We start from the raw sequence: 17,614 nt of genomic DNA on the forward strand, positions 1-17,614 counted from the left end.
GCAAGGAGGAATTGACAGAGCCACACAGAGGTTTTGTGGATGACATTGAGCATATGCGTAGCCGGAGGCGAGGAAGGCGCGGCGGTGGTGGTATGCTGGTATTGTATAGCTCGCTAGAGATCTTCTTCAAGCTTGAAATAAGATGACAAGTACGAGGTTGATTGCGCAACGTATATTGGATCTGATACGAATGTCAAGTATGGCGAAAGTCTAGATGGTGTTGCTTAGAGGTCGGAAGAGGCAGGCAAGGCGAGTACGTAGTGGAAACATGCAGGGGAGAACGAGAACTCGACTGCGTTGCGGATGAGAATAGAGGAGGAACTGATGAATTGTAGGTCATCTCTAAGGTATTTGACAGAGGGTCATATTGGATTTAATAGTTTTCTGAGCATCCTGTCTTTCGTAGAAGAATGTGAGGGCGAGTTGCTCGCAGGGATATGAATAACGTCCTGCAATGGCCCGCCAAGGGCTCATTGGATGGACTAGAAAAGGTGTCAACGTACTCAGCCCGACGTGCAGAACCATTTACGGCGGGAACTGGGCGAATAAGTGGAGCTTGTGAAATGCACTCGGTCTCTCGGACATCTCTCAATTGGCCCAGCAGGGCGACATGTGCGGAGGAATAGACAAGGGGTGGTAGACTCGGGGAAAGATAGCGCCGGACCGGGGTACAGGGATTGGCAGACGTGGGGGAAAAAAAGAATGTTTGACAAGAGGCAACGAAGCTAGAGCCTCGATGGGACTGGGCTGCAGGAGCAAATGGAGCAAGCTCGGAATTGAAGTGGACGCCATCGCCTTGGTCCAGGCATCCCAACGATCTTCCCCCCCACCTCCTCTAAATCTGATGTTGTCATTCTTGGGAACCTACCAGCCACCGTTCTCTTCCCTTTGAGTATGGATGCCTGAGTTTCTTGTGGTCAAGCCGATTCCAGTGACGCTCGAGCCTGCCGCTTATGTCCAGATCACAACGACTGTCTATTGTCGCACCTATCCACCATCCATGCCGTCAGGTGAGCCGCGTCCATTCCAATCCTGGCCACGTGCCGCTGCCGATTCTCGGCTGGATCTGAGGTACTGAGTGGAGCATACGCCTTCATTTTACTTATTTGATAATTGCCTTCTTAAATGCGCCTTGGCTATATTCATCTTTAAGACTTCGGTATTTGTCTCATACCTACCCTGATTATTAGATCCTTATCTCAAAGATAAACACGTATCCGATCCATTCACTGTTGTGTGTGTCCTGTCGCTTGCTCCATCAATAAGTTGGACTTAATTGGCTTCGATGTAGAGGCACTATCTCCCGATGTCGTGAGAGCTATCTGACGGCAAGATAGTCAGCTCGCCCATCAAACCGCCTCTGCTATCTTTTGGCAACGGGGTAATAACAGATCAGTTGATCTCGCGGACTTCTCATTGCGGCAGTGTATATCAAAGTGTATTGCGAGAAATGAGGAACGGTCGACTTCAAGCACCTTGTTTGGTTTCCATACTGTCAAGGATTCGATTATGAAAGGCTGTGGAAACATTTATCAATGAAGCAACCCCAATGGAAGTCAGCCTTTTGATAAAGGTATAGCCCAGGGGCACGGCACTTGAAGCGCCGAATATCAGACAAAGTACTGCTGCATTGCCATGCACTGAGCTGAAGACCCCAGGAACCACGCCGCTTCAGATTATCTACCTAGTGGCTTCCGTCCGCTTTCTACTACTCCCCCTCCATTGACTTGAAAGCTGTGTCTGTGCTTGGTGACTAAAAGTTAGCAGTTGTTGCACACTATTAGAGGAGCACGTGAGGAGTAACTAACGCACGGACTCGAAGGTCCTTCGGTCCCACTTGCGATTTTGTACGTACCGATGGGAGATGGCCCGTGCATGGTGGAGGGATCCTGTAGTGTGCGGGTAGCGTGCCTGCCAGACAGGACCCCTGCAACGGCGCACTAAAGTTTGGCGTCGTAAAGGGCCACATCGGCAACCCTTCTCTCATCCGTGTTATTAGCCCAAAACTGGGCCCCGACACCTGACAGCTGTGCCGAATGGATGGACTGGGCAGCGGGAACGGCGCTAATGTCGCCGTCGCCGCCTCGGCCGGAGAGCAGCAGGCTGGCTTTTTCGACAACTTTCTCATTTCTTTTGATGCGATTCTGTTGTCTGGACCGGGCCCCAATGCTTCCGGCACTTGGATTATTGAGGGCTTGGTCCGAGAGGAACTGTTGCACTCGCGGGAGCTTTTCTGTCTGCCCGGACTGAAGCCTGTTGCGGTCCATTAAACCTCTGCTGAGAGAGACGTTAGCCTCCCACAACCAGGTCAAGTATCCGGTGGGTAAGCCGAGCAGAGCCTTTTGAGTTCTTGCGGATAATTCTGGGTCTGTTGGGAATAGCGAGAAGACTAGAGAGTATGGGCGGATGGGCTGCTGGCAGTCCAAGTGGTAATTGAGGTACGGTGAAAGCTTTGGATAGCGGATGGAGTGGAAGAAACAATAATGAATCGTAAGTAGCAGGGAGAGTGGTCAGAGCAAAGGTATGTGTGCATATACTAAGGTAGACTTCGCTGTAAACCAAACGAGCTGTGCATCTGCTGGAGTTTCCGGCGTCATTGATCTTGATTTCAGCGGGCGGAGTTGCATTTAAATAATTCCAGTGAGTCGCTTTCTTGGTGGAAGAGGAGATGGAGAATGGGGTGTTGAAGCTCGAGGTGCGAGGTCGAGTTGTCGATGTCGATAGATAATAGGAGGTGTGTGGCAGGGTGTGACAGAGATGGTGTGTTGGGGGGGTGAAAGCTAAGGTAGGAGGTGCGTGGAAGCTAGGAGGGGCAGTCACGCCGTATGGTTCCCATAGATATCTGGGGGATGAGAGCGAGCGCCAGGGCACTGGGCTCTGGGTCGAGTAATGAGGAACAGAGTCCGATGATGCGCGAGCCAGATTTAGGCGAGGACAGGCAAGGAATACGGACGAGCGTCCTCTTGCAGTTGAAGGAGCACACCGAGAGGGTCCACATGCGTCAGCTTTCTAGGGCATGGAACCGGGTTCAAGCTAGGTATCTTAGCCCACGCTAGAGCACGCCCTCCCTTGTGCGTTCTTGTCAAGTGGACGGGACCCAACCAACGGCCCTCGAGCGGAGCAACAGATGGTTTGCTGGCGAAGCTTGCAGCCTGCGAAAGCACGAGCCCTGAGCCCAATCTGGAGCGTCTTTCTTGAGAAAAAAACACAGAGACTGGGCAAGTTCTAGAAGGGGAGGAGTGTCCCTATGTCAGTACTTCAATCAAGTATTCACCATTTGTTGGTTCCCCGGGTGCTCAGCTTGACAGGCAGGCAAGGGGCCGTCGCGAGCATGATCGGAACATGAGCTGGCTACACTAGATCCTTACCGGCTGGACTGCTGGCTCGGATGACGCAAGTTGCGGCTCCCTATTGAGAATCCGGACGGAAAGACTCAAGTATGATGGATGCAAAATACATTTTATCTAGCGAACAGGCGAGTCACCGAAATAGAGTCTAAACAGAGCTTAATTTTCTACGAACATTGACAATGTATCACGTAGGAACTTTTGGAGTCTCTTGAGTCCTTCAACATGCCATTGTTGTTTACTTAAGTATTGATCATTGCACTTCAGAAATATCGCAGAATATCGAAAAGTTTGTTGAGGCATCCCCTACAATAGCCCACAACATTGTACAGCGGGGACAGTGATACGAACCACTGCACTGCGCGCGTCATTGTGATTGGGCTGTTTGAACTTGAAGGCTTCAATGTGCCCTAAATTCGGCCTCTGTACCTCCGCGGAGTGCCCAAGTGGTTCGGAGAAGACTCAAGTAGGTATGGGTATCCCTGCCACTGTAATGGCGCGCTCTGGCATGGGTGTGGGTGTGGGTGTGGGTGTTTTCCTTTTTTTCCTCTCTTTTTCTTTTTTTCTTTCTGGTTGTGTCTTTTGGGAACGAACGATTGATTCGCGACGGTGACTACAGACGACGCGGAAAGAATTAAAGGCAAGGGAAAGAACCACTGGTTGAGAAAATAACTTGCGAGGGGCGTGGGGAAGTGCAACAAGAATTTGACAGACGGGGCTGCATTGCTGCTCACCATGTGCGCTTGCATAGTACTAATACATCGGGCTACAGGAACCGGCCACACACCCACCGTCGTGCCCGTGGTTTCCTGTTGTATGACTAGCAAGTCCCCGTCCGCATCCTATTCCTCTTCGAGCTTCTCACCGAACCCCGTGAGGAAAATCCGTGAGGGGTGGGAAAAGCGTGCTGTGCTGCCTGAGCAGGCAAAATAGTAGGCAGGTAGGGGGCCAGCGAGCTGCGTAAGGTAATTTAAGTGGACCCCGTGTCCCGTTCCAAGACACTTTTGGACGACTATTACAATTCCAGACCAACCGCCAACCGGCCACGGAACCGGGACTGGCTCCGAAATAGCAGAGGCATGAGGTGCCGATATCCATCCACATACCAACCTTAGCTATCAGTACGAGGGGGGTGGCCAGGTGGGATACGCTACCAGCGCCACCCGTCGATCATCACCCTTGTTCCTTGGACCAACCCTGTGCCTTGGACCAGCCCTGTGCATTGGGTAGACTTGAAGCGGCTCCCGGGACCGTTCGGTGATAAGGTATGATGTTGTCGGCGGCGGCAAACCTACTATCCGTTCGGCTGTCTAATGGCGAAGGAAAACGCACTTGCGACAAATGACTGGAGTTCTGCTACCTTACTTGGTTGGACCTGCGAACTTCGAAATAGCTGGCTAGGGCAGGCTACCTACCTAGGCACTACGCCATCTGATCAGGTAGTAGATGTTCCGCCCGACACTCTCCCTGTTCCGCTGATAGCAGCGGCAGTACAAATTACACGAGAGTCACCTGATTAAGGTGGCGTGGTGCACCATTCTATTCATTGCGCGGAAACGATTACTGACGTCTAAGCTATGAAGTCCCACAGAGAAGTCCATTATGAGTATTGTAATACAGCCAGCCTGATCGAACAGCGGCATAGCTATGATTGAATTCGGGAACCCTTTAACAAGATCTTTGAGATCCCCTTTGCCATTGATTTTCTTACCTTATGCCGCTGCTTCGCCAAAGAGCCACTCAATTGCGGAAGGACCCCGGTTCAGAATCCCTGAAAGACAGAATCAAAAGACTCGGAGATGGGCAACAGTGGTGGCGGCATCGTGTGGCGCTAAAGGTATCTTTGTTGAACCAGTGATACACTCTCAGTCCTCGTCAACACGCAACCTATCGTTGTTGAGGTACTGCTTTGAAGACTAACGTAGGTTAAATGGACCCCTAGAGTGGTCTTTCGCTGAGACCTGTTGCGTAGATTCACCAACATAGAAACGAATGGATCTTTCATGATACCGTGTGTAAAACGAAGAGGCAGAAGTTGTTACGGGTATGGATCGAAAAGCCAGAAAGTCTTGTAATTCGGACTGGAATATCGGTCCTAAGAAGTCTGTGTCAGTATGGGCGGTTAAGGCAAGCATTCATGAAGACATTCCATAACTGTCGTTGCAGATTTGATATCGTGTGAGAGTGATGAATTCAGCTTATTATACAATACAACTTCAACTTCAGAGTGGCGGGACACGGGCACTCAAGACCCTCAAATACGTTTGACCAAATCCGCCAACACTTGCTTCCTCCAATTGAAGAAAATACTAGCATGTGTGTCGTCTTCGATTCTGAGGCTCGCACTACCTCCCAGCCGCTTGCCAATTTGTATTCCGTGATTCATAGGGACAAACATGTCATGTTCACCATACCAGAGCCGCACAGGCAAATCAGACCGAATATCCTCGATACGGAATCCAAACTCTGTACCGACAAGGTGACCGTCATTGGTGACGCCATCAATTCCTTGAGCGTAGTACTGCCGGCTCGCCATGACCATTCGCCCCACAATCTCTCTGTCCGTCCAGATCCCGGCTTCTTGCTTCGGGAAAGTTGCTTTCTTCTTCTCCGCATCCTGAAGCTGTCGTTCGAGTCGTTCTTCGTCTGAAAGATGAAAGCGCCCTTGCTGATGGAAGAACCATCCGGCGATTCGAGGGACGTAGCGCCATCCATAATTGAACCCGACCCAGTGGAACCATCCGGCTCCGCTCATGCCGATGTCGGGTGGCCCGATGCCGCAGACGATGGATACGCATTTGAGCTTCTCGCGAGGCATTGAGGTTGCGCAGGCTAGTGCGTAAGGGCCGCCTCCAGACACGCCCTATCAGGTATTAGCAGCCTAGTCATATGATAGTGGGCTTTCCAACATACTAGAACCCCGTATTCCTTCAGCTTCAAATGTGTCGCAAGGTGTTCCAAGTCTTTAGGATGATCGAGTAGTGTTCGCCCGGGTTGAGGAGTGCTCAGTCCCATTCCCGGACGGTCCGTCGCAATGATTCGAGCTCCTACATCCAAGGCTGCTTCATGAAGGTGGCCAGCTTCGACGCGGGAGCCTGGAAGGCCGTGGCAGTAGAAGATCGGTTTACCCGTCGCGAGTCCAAACTGTGAATACCCAAGTTTCCGGCCATCTGGCAGCGTGAGAGTATCAGAAGTATCCGGCTCCGGAACCAATCTGGAACCCAAAGGTCTAGGTAATGAGTCCGCCGTGTTAGCGCCTGTGTTGCTATTCCCGAGCAGCAGTGACTTGATGTATGATATTGACATTATGGTGGATGCATGTGTACAGCGCTAGCGCCTTGAGGGTTCTCCAAATATGAACACTGCGGATGGAGTCGGTATTTGTATAACTTTCGTCCAAAATTATAGTGCTTATGTCGGTCCGGAATCATGCGGCGTGGGTATGAAGATCGCGAATGATTTGGTCGCATCGGGCTAGGCTCCCGAAAGTGCCCGATTCTGTGCACGGGGCTCAGACATTGGTAGCTCAGCTTCGAGGCGTATGTCGACCCGGTGCTGTAAGCACATGTGAGCCTGTGAGTCACCAGCTAAACTGCGTGAGATATTTCGTCAGGAAACCAATATCCCTCGTTGGATTCGGGAAGAATGAACATGAACTGGGGTTTGATGCAACATGCGGTGGACCTTAGATGATGATGGGGTTGTGGGTACCAAGCCCCACCGAACCCTTCCAAGGATACCATGAACTAATTTAAAGTTCACTGGACTAAAACGGGTCCCTGCCGAGCCAAATTCGACAACGTCGTTGGCCGTGTGATTTATCCTTCGTGACAGGCATTATATGTGGCAGGTAAGGGAAGGAAAAAAATAGGAAGTGTACCTAGGAAGGCGTTGAAATTATGAAGGATCACTTCTCACGAATTCCACGTCTACCATGTAGGAAGGGCTTTCAGGGTAACAGCACGGGGTCGGTTGTTGTTAGCTAGTCCTTATTCTCAATTATAACAAATAAGCCATTGGAGGTAAACCTGTCGCTCTGCAAGCTCTAGCTATAGTCTATGAATCTAGTCAGGCTTTGAAAATTGGCACCCGAGTCCCAAAAGATCTGCTTGTGGAAGAGTGCAGCTACCTTCCTCAGAAGTAATAGTATTGATAATGCCGTGCAATTGCGCCAATATCTCTTCTATCTCTTTGGCAATTCTCTCTTGGCGCGCGCCGAGACTCTCAAAGATACTTGTGCACATCAATGGAATGTCTTTCGTAGCATTACCCCCGGTTCTTGGTTTGAAGAAGAACTCTATTCTAGATAATGCTTCCATCTTCCTCTTTCGTATTCGATCCCGTCGTTTGTGAGCTCTGGTATCGACGCGGTCATCAGCATTAGCACTGCATCAAAGCTCAGGTAGAATATGTTGTAGTCGAGAGCCAAGCTCGTGAAGGTATATAAGCCCAGAGTAAGTCTTACCTCTGAATACTGCGTTCTTCCATCGATATGATGGATGATAGGATTTTCCGAAAGTTTCTTCTCCAATGATGCAATATCGATGCCAAGATGGGATTTGGGAGCGCTTAAAGAGTCAAAGCTCGCATTGACTAGAGCAGAGGTGTCGTGCGGAGATTGAGAAGACCATCGCGGTTGTGGCAGAGGGAACATCAGCTTTTTGGGGAAAACGTAAGAAGTAGCCTTTGCTCTTGAACAAGAACCATCCCAAATAAAAATCGAGGGGCATGCGGAGCCAGTGAGTTTCGCTAAAAGTGTTCGTCGCTAGACCTCGCCCTGAGCCCTGATTCTGGGCCAAAATAGGTAAATCAGTGTAGCCTCACCGGGCAAATTAGTAGAAACGTCGTTGCGTGAAAAAGTCTTACCCTTGATCGGCAAGGAACGAGTCATTGAATTTGCAGGCTTCTGAGGTCAGAATGCTAGCGTTCCTCGCAAGCATTACGTGTTTTCAGCTGGACCGATCCCCAGGGCTCTGGGCCCAGCCATTCTCATCAATGTCTTAGGAGGACCAGGCTACCTGTGGTAAGGCTGATAAGTACACAGTCAATGCTTCTATCGTGCGTAATGCCTGTCTCAACCAAAATCCCAACAAGAAGGACTTTGGTGTGGGTGCTTTGGTGTCAGAGTCAATATAAATTTGCAGCAAAAGCACTGCAATAGCGATGTGAAATCGATTCATCCAGTGATGTCCTCCATGACTCGGAGTCTCGGACTTGAGACAACGGATATTCATGTCTTTGCTTGAAAAGTAGCTACAGCCACGGATCCCGATTTGAGAGTAAGCCCGGCCAATTTCAGCCCTGTGACTTTCGTTGTGTGCCGTGTCGCGTGCAAGCCTCCGCGAAAGCGCATTGGATTGGATAGCAGAAATTAGGAACCTGAATGAATCTACATCATTCCAGATTCAAGAGGGCAATACGTTGCAGGTCAGATGGCATGTGCAAAGACTAATGCAGTCCTCCCATCATAGCTTCCAAGGTCTTCGACGCCAATTGTCTTGATGGTTGCATATGAGGGTTAATTAACTCATGCAAGGTCGTAAAGTAGCATAATGGGTACTTGGTTGTCAGCGTCATTGGTTTTGCATGAAGCCAAGCGGTAATACGTTGTACATAGCCAGGGCACAGGTGCTGAGACAACTGTCAGACCTTGCTAAATGAAGATAAGGTACTTGGCATGCTATGCCCCTGATGTGGATTAATTGATTTTATTCTTTCGAGCCTGCTTCGGAACTTCCGAAGCCTCTAGTTTTGAACGGAATGGCATCCTCGGTCGATTTCCCGTCAGGGATGGGGAGAGGAGTGAGACTGTAAGCACTGTTCTATTGTGTACCACCATTCTGAGCTTTCAAGATAATTTTGAACACTGTTTGATCTTATCTGGAATCCCATCTGCGCCGGCATGATATGGATGTGTCGTACATCAAAGCAGAACTTGCACCTTACGGGCCTATGAAAGTCTCCAACCGCTCGGCCCGGAACGCGGGTCACCGCATGGGACAGAAAGGCCCCACCTCGGGCCAGGATGCGGCCAGGATGCGGCGAGTGGACCCAGTGGAGAGTGCTAGGATGGCTCAAGGTACGGTACCCGCGATACCTCACCTTAGGATGCAACGCTTCAGTGCTTTTGTAAACAAATCAACTTTGAATTGAGTTACTACAACGCGACAATGTAGAAATGAAGAAAAAGGTACAAATCAAACATCTAGCACTAAAGCCTCACCTGGCGCCGGTTGTTGCGCTCTCTTCCGCACCGGCCGTTGATCCTTCTACGCCATCAATCGTGAAGTTCTGGCCCAAAAGTACCTCCGGCCTTGACTCCTCGACAGGACCAGTGCCTGTCTCATTCAGTCTCAACCCTGAGCAAATGTAGAGAAGGTACAACTTTTTTGTAAACGTCATCGCTGGTTGGGCAGGCTATCCAGATCGACCATAGCTCGGTTGCACTGGTACTTTGTACCTTGTTCCTAACTGAAGCGAGAAGGAACTCTCGCCGTTTCGCAGGCGACCTGCCCTCAGACCTCAGGGCAGCCTCCCTCCACGTGCCTTCCCACATGTCAGAGCACGTTCTACCTTAGCCAGCGCGTGGCTTTCCAACGTTCACGTCCTCAAACGGAAACTTTCCATCTGCTTCTGGCAACAACATTGACGCAAAGAGTGTAGCCTCAATATCGAGTACAGCCAAGGGATTGTCACTTGCTTCAGAAACATTCGATATTCAATGCGTCATTTTGCTCTTTGCTGAAGTTTCGTGTCGACTTTAATCATAGCGTCGCGCGCACGAGCTTCGTACTCTCCGATCCTGCTAGGCACGCTCTGGCTGAGCCTCCTGTACAAGCTGGGATCCGTCTTAACAAATTCAGTGACACGGGACTGAGACTGTGTGGCTTGATACGCCGTAGTCGCCGTCGCTCTAAAAATGGGTTAGACTTTGGGGAACAGCGGAAAAGGTAAGACACGGTAACGAACCTTGTCGCCGAATCGCCATTGATAAGGACAGATACGTCTGAGGCAGTCATGCTGCAGCCACAAAGGTGTTCTATGACACGAGAGAGAGAGTGTGTGTGATTGGAAACGAATCGTGTCGATAGGAGCAATCCGAAAGTAATTTGATCGCTAATTTGCAGTTGCAGACGACCCAATGTCAATGTTCTGATTGAGGGGGAGAAAGCCATGGAGTTCACTGCAGGGTCGCACGTACTTATGGCTGACGGCTGATCGTGAGGCCAGGGCCAACGCACTCACTCACCCATCGTACTATGGAGCGTGGGTCGAAAAGGAAGAGCTCTGCAGTCATACCAGTTTTCAGGGCCTCGATCCCACGACAGAGAGGCCAAAGGCCTTCGCAGTAGCCTCAAGTATGTCAGTGCTGTGGACCTAGTCCCAATACCGAGCGTGGGACTAATCCCATTGGATGGATTGCCAAGTCGATCAACAACACGCCCAAGGCCATGTATGGGAAGAAGGGACAAGATCCCCGGGGTCATTTCGATTCGAAAAGAAGTCATACTGAGACTCGTTGGTTTCACCGGCCCTGCATCTCTGAGGAACCGCTCAGGATCGTGGGAGGGTAGACTCGGACCATCGCTTCACCCACCAGTCCGTCGACCATTCTAGCCTCACATGACAAGACCGGCTGCAAGTTGACTGCGGATGCCCTACGACCAGTTCAATGCCGTGGAGTTTCCAGCTACTTGGCGCCAACCTGTTCGGGCGGCTTCAATGCGATTGACAATGTATCCGTCAAGCTTCCAGCCTTCCCCGCGGAAGCAAGGCATGCATCCGGCACCAGCATGCCGGACACTCGACAACCCACTGAGGTGCCATTCTCTCTCAGATAACCAGGTCCCACGGTCACATAACCCATGCTCCCCTAACGTGCCAACTCAATTGAGTCTGGCTTAGCGGTCAACAAGGAACTCTGCGCCAGTGGAACGGCCCATGCCGGGGCCACGTTGTTTTGCCCCAGGATGCTGTCGCCACACATACACTTGCCTCTCGGTGTTGCAGAGGTAAAAGAACAGCTTTATCAGTTGACTCCGGGGATGTACGAATCGGATTTTGGACAAAAACCAACCCCATACTCAGGTCGTCTTGCGCTGCATCCGCGTTGGACGGGTGCGTCCCTATTGGCGAGCGCAATTTCAGGCCAAGGATGACTACCTTTCCGCCGACCCCCTTTTGCCATGGGAGATCTCGAAACACCGCCTCCTTCGAACATGAGGCCCTGCTTCCGCCTCTCGATCGACAAGCTGGATATTACATCGTGAGTACCACATCGAGCTGTATCACATCTCCTAGTACATGCATACTACGAACAAGCGACAGAAGGAGGAAGAGTCAGGCCTCCTAGGAGTAATGACGAATCTCGGGTGGTGCAAATCGGCACCCCATACTCATTACAGACTCCGCCCTGTTTGCGCTCTTGAGAGGGTTGGGCGCATGGAGCGATGTGCCACCGCCGGCTGCTGCAACCAAACTCCCCGTGTCCCACCCAAGAGTCTGAGACGACGCCGATGTCTTTTAAAATCGAGCTATGTCGGAAATTTTGGGTGCGACAAACCGGAGAGACCTTCGGTGAGCCAGGTCCGGCCCTGAAGCCAGCGCGAAAGGCTGACTAGCAATTCGGAGGCTTTGAGCCTTTGGAGTTGGCTTAAGCGTTTAGGCTTCATCCGTTCCCGCGCCGTCAAAGCTATGGTCAAACGTCATGACGTCGAGCGTGACAAGCACTACCCCTCATTGACTTCAGATGACAGAACGTGCTTGGGCCCCCACACACATCCGAAATATTTTGAGTCGCTCGTCAAGCCGTCCCCACGTCGTTTGCCATCGCACCTTGCACGGTGAGAGGTCGCCTGTCGGTGTAGCAGCATTCTTTTTCGCTGGTGTGGCACAGCTTTGTGCATGTTGCACCTATTCGACTGTAACAAGATGATGCGCTTCAGGCTTTGTGCTCGGCCACCTTTCCTCGCAGGGGTGCGGCCGTACTAAATTTTTGAAAGGACCGAGCTGCATATAAGATGATAAGTTCATTTCACAATATCAGTTTTCAGATCAGGTCATGCCTCCAACATGCCGCTTCACGATGATCTCCCCGCAAACACACTCATCAGTGGCCCCTACTAGAAGCCTCGCATCAATCCAGGCAACTTTTGGCGAAAGAGGGCTCGGCGGCGCGTGCAGTAGTCGCCGCTACCTTCCAAGGGTAAAGCAAATGAAGTTTGTGAATTCTTCTGTTCGCTTACGAGCATCAATATGTACAAGAAATGGGAAAGAATTCACCACGGAAAACTGGTCCGGCCAGGCCCCATGTCACCGGTGACTATCGCTAGCGCTCTCGGTCAAGGTGTGCGTATCCGCATCGGGAACCTTGCAGACGGTTGGCTGGAGCCTGGAGGTGAAGTTCCGACGATGCGCTCTAGACAAAAATGTCATTCTGGGCCCCTGGCTTGAAGCCCATTCTGGCGTTGTACCCGGGGCTGTAACCGATATCCGGCACGTTGTTTCCTTCGGCTTCTGCGAGAACGTCAGCATTTGGACTCTACGAAAGGGTTCCATCACCATTAGACGACTCACGATTCCATGCGATCATTTGCTTCGGTCCAGCGACACACTTTTTCGTATCATCTCGGCAAGCGACGGGCGGCTTAGCGATACCCAGTTTCTTCGTAGACACGGCGTTGGTAACATTGCATTTGAAGTTTTGCATGTACCTTTTTGGCTTGTCAGTATCTTCCCCTACGATCATGTCTGGTCAAGATGACTTACATGTTTGGCTGGCCACCTTCGACTCACGAGTCAGTCAAATGTGCCAAGGGGGGCCATAAGCGAGGGTGATCTTACATCCATCTGGAACCCACAGCCAGGCGCAGTAGCACCCTCCCACCGGGCAGGCAGGCAAGTCCGGAACTTGGTACGAAGTTACGCATTTCCAAGGTGTGCTGTTTTCGACCGCAGTCAGTTGCTGACCTTTTTCATCCAACAGGCCCAACCTACTGCTCGACAACTGAAAAGACGACAAGGTTCTCCATCGTCACCTTTGTGATAACTGACTGATAGCTGATGGCGAATGCTGTCCCGGCCGTGGTGGTATAGTTTTGCGTGTGCATCGCCCCTCCCTTCCTGTCTGGGTTATCGACGAGACACTTGCCTGGCCCAGGCGCGTGCCAGTCTTCCGGATGTTCGCTGCAGTCTGGCCACTGCGTCGCGGTCTTGCCGCCGTAAGAAAGGCTCGTGCAGCCGCGGTTGGCTCCGAGATCGACGGTGAACTTACCCCGGGCGGGGAGGCTGAGAAATTGGCCCGCTGGAGGGGGCACCTTGTCGCATCCGCGGTCGGCTTGCATCCACCACTTGGCTTTCGGGAGTTGATAGAGCGGGTTGACTACCACGTTGGTGTTGGAATCGTCTAGTGCGGAATTGTTCCCGCCCTTTTATCGGCTTCTTTAGCTTTATGATAACCACGACGGACGATGGCTTATGACCATAAGGAACTCACTCGGCAATACATGCCATCGGCCCAAGCAGCAATATGCCCCTCAACGATACCGGTAGCGACCAGCACCAAACCAAGGCTAAGCGAGATCTTCATCGTCCCTTTATGGGTTCTTGATGATGACTATTCGTTGGCAACAGTCAACTAGCAATATTGTGCATAAGATCAGGAAAAGGAGCGGATGGAGAGCAGCTGCCTCGAAGAAAAGGACTAGACCTCTAGGGCTTGATTTGAAAAGAAGGATAAGTAAAGAGCGATATGGTCGGGTTGTGCAAGACGAGAGAAAGCATGGAGCTGTTTGACAAGTGATGAACGACTTCTTATAAATATCGCAAGGGGCATCTGGGGGTAGTCGAGATTAAGGAAGCTGTGGCGTTGACACCGTCTGTGCAGATCAATAAACTACCCCATATCGCGTGTCTGGGCGTTTGACACTTTTCTCCCTCTGTATCTTAGTATGGCGCTACGACGAATCATGGCAGGCAACAGCATAAACCATGAACCGCTCCTACCTCCCTTCCTCCCCACCTCACCATAGCTCCTACCTTCCTGCTCTCTTTCCGCCGAAGGCCCTCCCTACCAGGTACCTACCTACCTAAGGGACCTATTCACCTCATTCTGTCACCAGCGCCCCTCCGGCCCATTTGGCCGGGTGGTTTCAACTCTGACGCAGGGCGTTTAAAACAAATACGCCAATGAAGCCAGTGCTGGTCCGAGGGGCGCGCTGTTCGAACCTGGACAGGGGCGTGAATTGTCGGGTAAGTTATCACCAGCCCCACCCTTCTTTTCTTTTTTGCCTTTTGCGGACGTTTTTCATAGAAGTGGTTTTGAGACCTGGTTAGTTCATTTATGAGAGACGTTGAAGAGCGGAACTCCGCTGCTAGGATCGGCTTCACTTAGATCCACGGCCGGTAATATGTAACACCGTTGGGAAAGCTCGAGCGGTCGTGAACATGCAAAACCGTTTAATCATTAACCAGGGGCACTTGATCTCTTTACTACATACTTCCATCAGACACTACGAGATGCGGGAATGAAAGGCCATACAGCAACGCTGGGGAACGCGATCGCGGGGTCGAGATGAGATTGACGTCGTTTCAAGACCCGCACTTGTGGCGCTCTAAATTCAATGAACAACATTTTTTTTTTCGAAGCGACTAGCGATCCTCTGACTAAAGCCACGCCAACCCACAAAATAAGGGCAGAAAAAAAAAACAAAAAACAACGCTCCATCCCAAAGTCTCGGGACCGGACGACGGCTGTGGCTGCACCGTTGTCCACCCGTCGTCCGTGCAGACCCACAGACGGGGGGGGGGGGGGCAAACGGCGCCGGTAGATACTCACATGTCAACGGCCCGCTCCCGATCATGGCAGAGGCTTCCCGGTGGACGCGGGCGACCAGGCGTACCATGAGATCTCCAGACCCGGCTCTCCCGAACGCGAGGCACCCACAAGAGATCTAGGCAAATCAAAGATCCTGTCGTATCCCGACTCTTGCATTCAGCCAGACATGGATGCTGCGCTTCCTGCCAGCGTCAGCGGCTCTGCTTTGTCAGAACTTGGAGCGAATCATCATCCTGCGGTCGGTCATTTTGATTGTGCCCGATTCAAATCGTGCCGAGGAGCAGCAGATAGATCTACATGCTCCCCCTGAAACCAAGATTGGAACAAATCAAAAGTGCCGGGATTCTTTTTTTCGATTGACAAAGTGCCGGTTCGCCTAAGTCTTGAAAGACCAACCGTGAAAGCGCACTGGCTGGGTAAATTCCAAACGGCTGCGTCTCGGGCCTAATATTCAGCTAGGAAGAATACCATGCAGGCTAAAGGCCACGAACGCGTTTTCGGACTCATAACAATGTCTCTGAACCTCTCATTCCTGAGAGCGTGAATGGCCAGCGATGTCATCGGCCCTTGTTCGGCCGAGTTCTCCTCGCCCTGTAGGGCGTGCAGGGATAGCGTACTCCAGGTATGCGGCCCACTAGCAATTAGCATCGTCGCGGGGTTCAGTGGAGAAAATTGTGCAAGGTCTGGGTACTTACCTTGTAGACGCTAATGCTAATCCCCATCTTCCAGCCTAGGATGCCTGCCCACTGCCCACTCTTCGTAGTGGGAGGAAAGTCGTAGGGGCACAGAAGTTCTAGGATGGAGCAAAGCTGAATACTGGTGCGGTACTTGTTTGAAGTGGTTGGTAGATCGATAAGCACCACGCAAATGTGCGAGACCTTGACTTGACCCATGGAAACAAAAGCAAAGTTTGGCTGGGGTCCAGAACTAGGATGTCGAAAATGGGCCGCGCGTGCCCTTCCGCTCGGCTTCGCGGATAGCTGGCCAATGACCCACGGCTCCTCTTGGCAAGAGCCTTATTTCGTGGACTTGGCAGTTGAGACGCGCGTGTCTTTCGTGGACACTCGCGCGCTTTGCGTCACCAATGTCCAAGGAACTTCGTATCGGTCCTTTTTCCGCCTTTGCGTAATGATGAGTCTTCGTTGGCGCGGCGGTCTTTGTAAGCGAGAGACAAGAGCAGAGTCGATACGAAGGCCGTCTGTTTGTGCGGTGCCTTCCCCGATCGCGAATTGCACTTCACGGGCCGACATGGGCTCCGAGTCTTGGGGTCGGTCGACTCGTGAGGGGGCCAGACAGAATCTTAGAAAGAGGGGGGTATTGAGTCTATTTGCAGATAAAAAAAAATTCTTCCAAGCATTTTAAACATGACATTCTTCCAAGCCTTCGATATGCCTTTGGCGAACGCTGAATATTGATACATCCTTCGCTGATTACATAATGATAGGGAGACTGAGGCCCATGATTTGTTCTCTCTAATCTTGACAAAAGAAGGAACGAGGAACGACATTATTACAGGGGCCATGTGAAAAGGCAACGAGATTGGGCCAGCCAAAAAGAGATATGTTGACAGGTTGTAGTGTACATGGGATCTGTGTAGGGTGGCGGTGTATGCTTGAGCGCACGAGTGTTTCGGTGTGGTCGTTCATGGCAGTTTCCCGGAGTGTTGGCCAAGCTTGTCTTCAAGAGTCTGAGATGTAGATTGTGCTCCGTGGAGGCGGGCAAATAGATTATCTTCGTCGTCCTTCTTGAACCTTTCGAGACGGACGTTTCGCGAGGGTTTTCCGTCGGAAGGATGCTTCTCAGCAGCCTTGCTGCTACTGCCATCAGACGTTAGTCACTGGCTAAAAAGAGTCCCTTCAGGACGATTGGGGTACGGAAGCAGTGTCTTACGAGCTTCCAGCATGGTTATGCTGAGAGGATGTGTGGCTGGCGGGCATGATGACGATGCTGTGTATTTCTAAACGAGACCAGAAGCGTGCAGTAAAGTACAGAGAAGGTGGTGATCGTGGACGGTAATGTCGAAGGGGAAGCTGAGGTGTCGTTCAAAATTAAGACGTAAAGTATTCTGTGGATGGACATGGACGAGATGTCTGGGACTTCTTGGAGGGTGGCGACAGAGTAAATATCACAGTGTAGGCCAAGTGGCGGATGATAGAGTTTAAGTAAATGAAGGTGAAAGTGTTGCTAGAAACAAGAGAGTTGCTGGCGGCCCAGATTTGGACGCCTTCTGGAAGCGGTCAAAAGGGTGTAAAGTACGCGGAGGGGAGATTAATGAGAGATTGGCGAAGGGCGGCGGCGGCCAAGGCGTAGAATGCGGCACTGAGTACCGAGAGATCTGGGTGACGGCTGCTTGGACACGTCGTTCATCTAGAGGAAAGGCAGGGGGAGGTGGGATGGCGGACGACCGTCCGAGATACTTGGCGACTTGCCT

At 51.4% G+C, this 17,614-nt stretch overlaps 1 protein-coding gene across 1 annotated transcript; it reads right to left on the bottom strand.

Moving 5' to 3' along the window:
* Positions 1 to 13,339: 13,339 nt before the first annotated feature.
* N0V96_008687 (uncharacterized protein) lies at positions 13,340 to 13,935 on the bottom strand (the record flags this gene model as incomplete). Its single annotated transcript, XM_053199061.2, has 2 exons — positions 13,340 to 13,774; positions 13,843 to 13,935. 2 exons carry the CDS (start codon positions 13,933 to 13,935, stop codon positions 13,340 to 13,342), a joined length of 528 nt encoding a protein of 175 aa, XP_053043516.2.
* Positions 13,936 to 17,614: the final 3,679 nt, after the last annotated feature.

Source organism: Colletotrichum fioriniae (assembly GCF_027942845.1).
Source record: "Colletotrichum fioriniae strain IMI 355084 chromosome Unknown scaffold_11, whole genome shotgun sequence".
Classification (NCBI taxonomy): Eukaryota; Fungi; Ascomycota; class Sordariomycetes; order Glomerellales; family Glomerellaceae; genus Colletotrichum; species Colletotrichum fioriniae.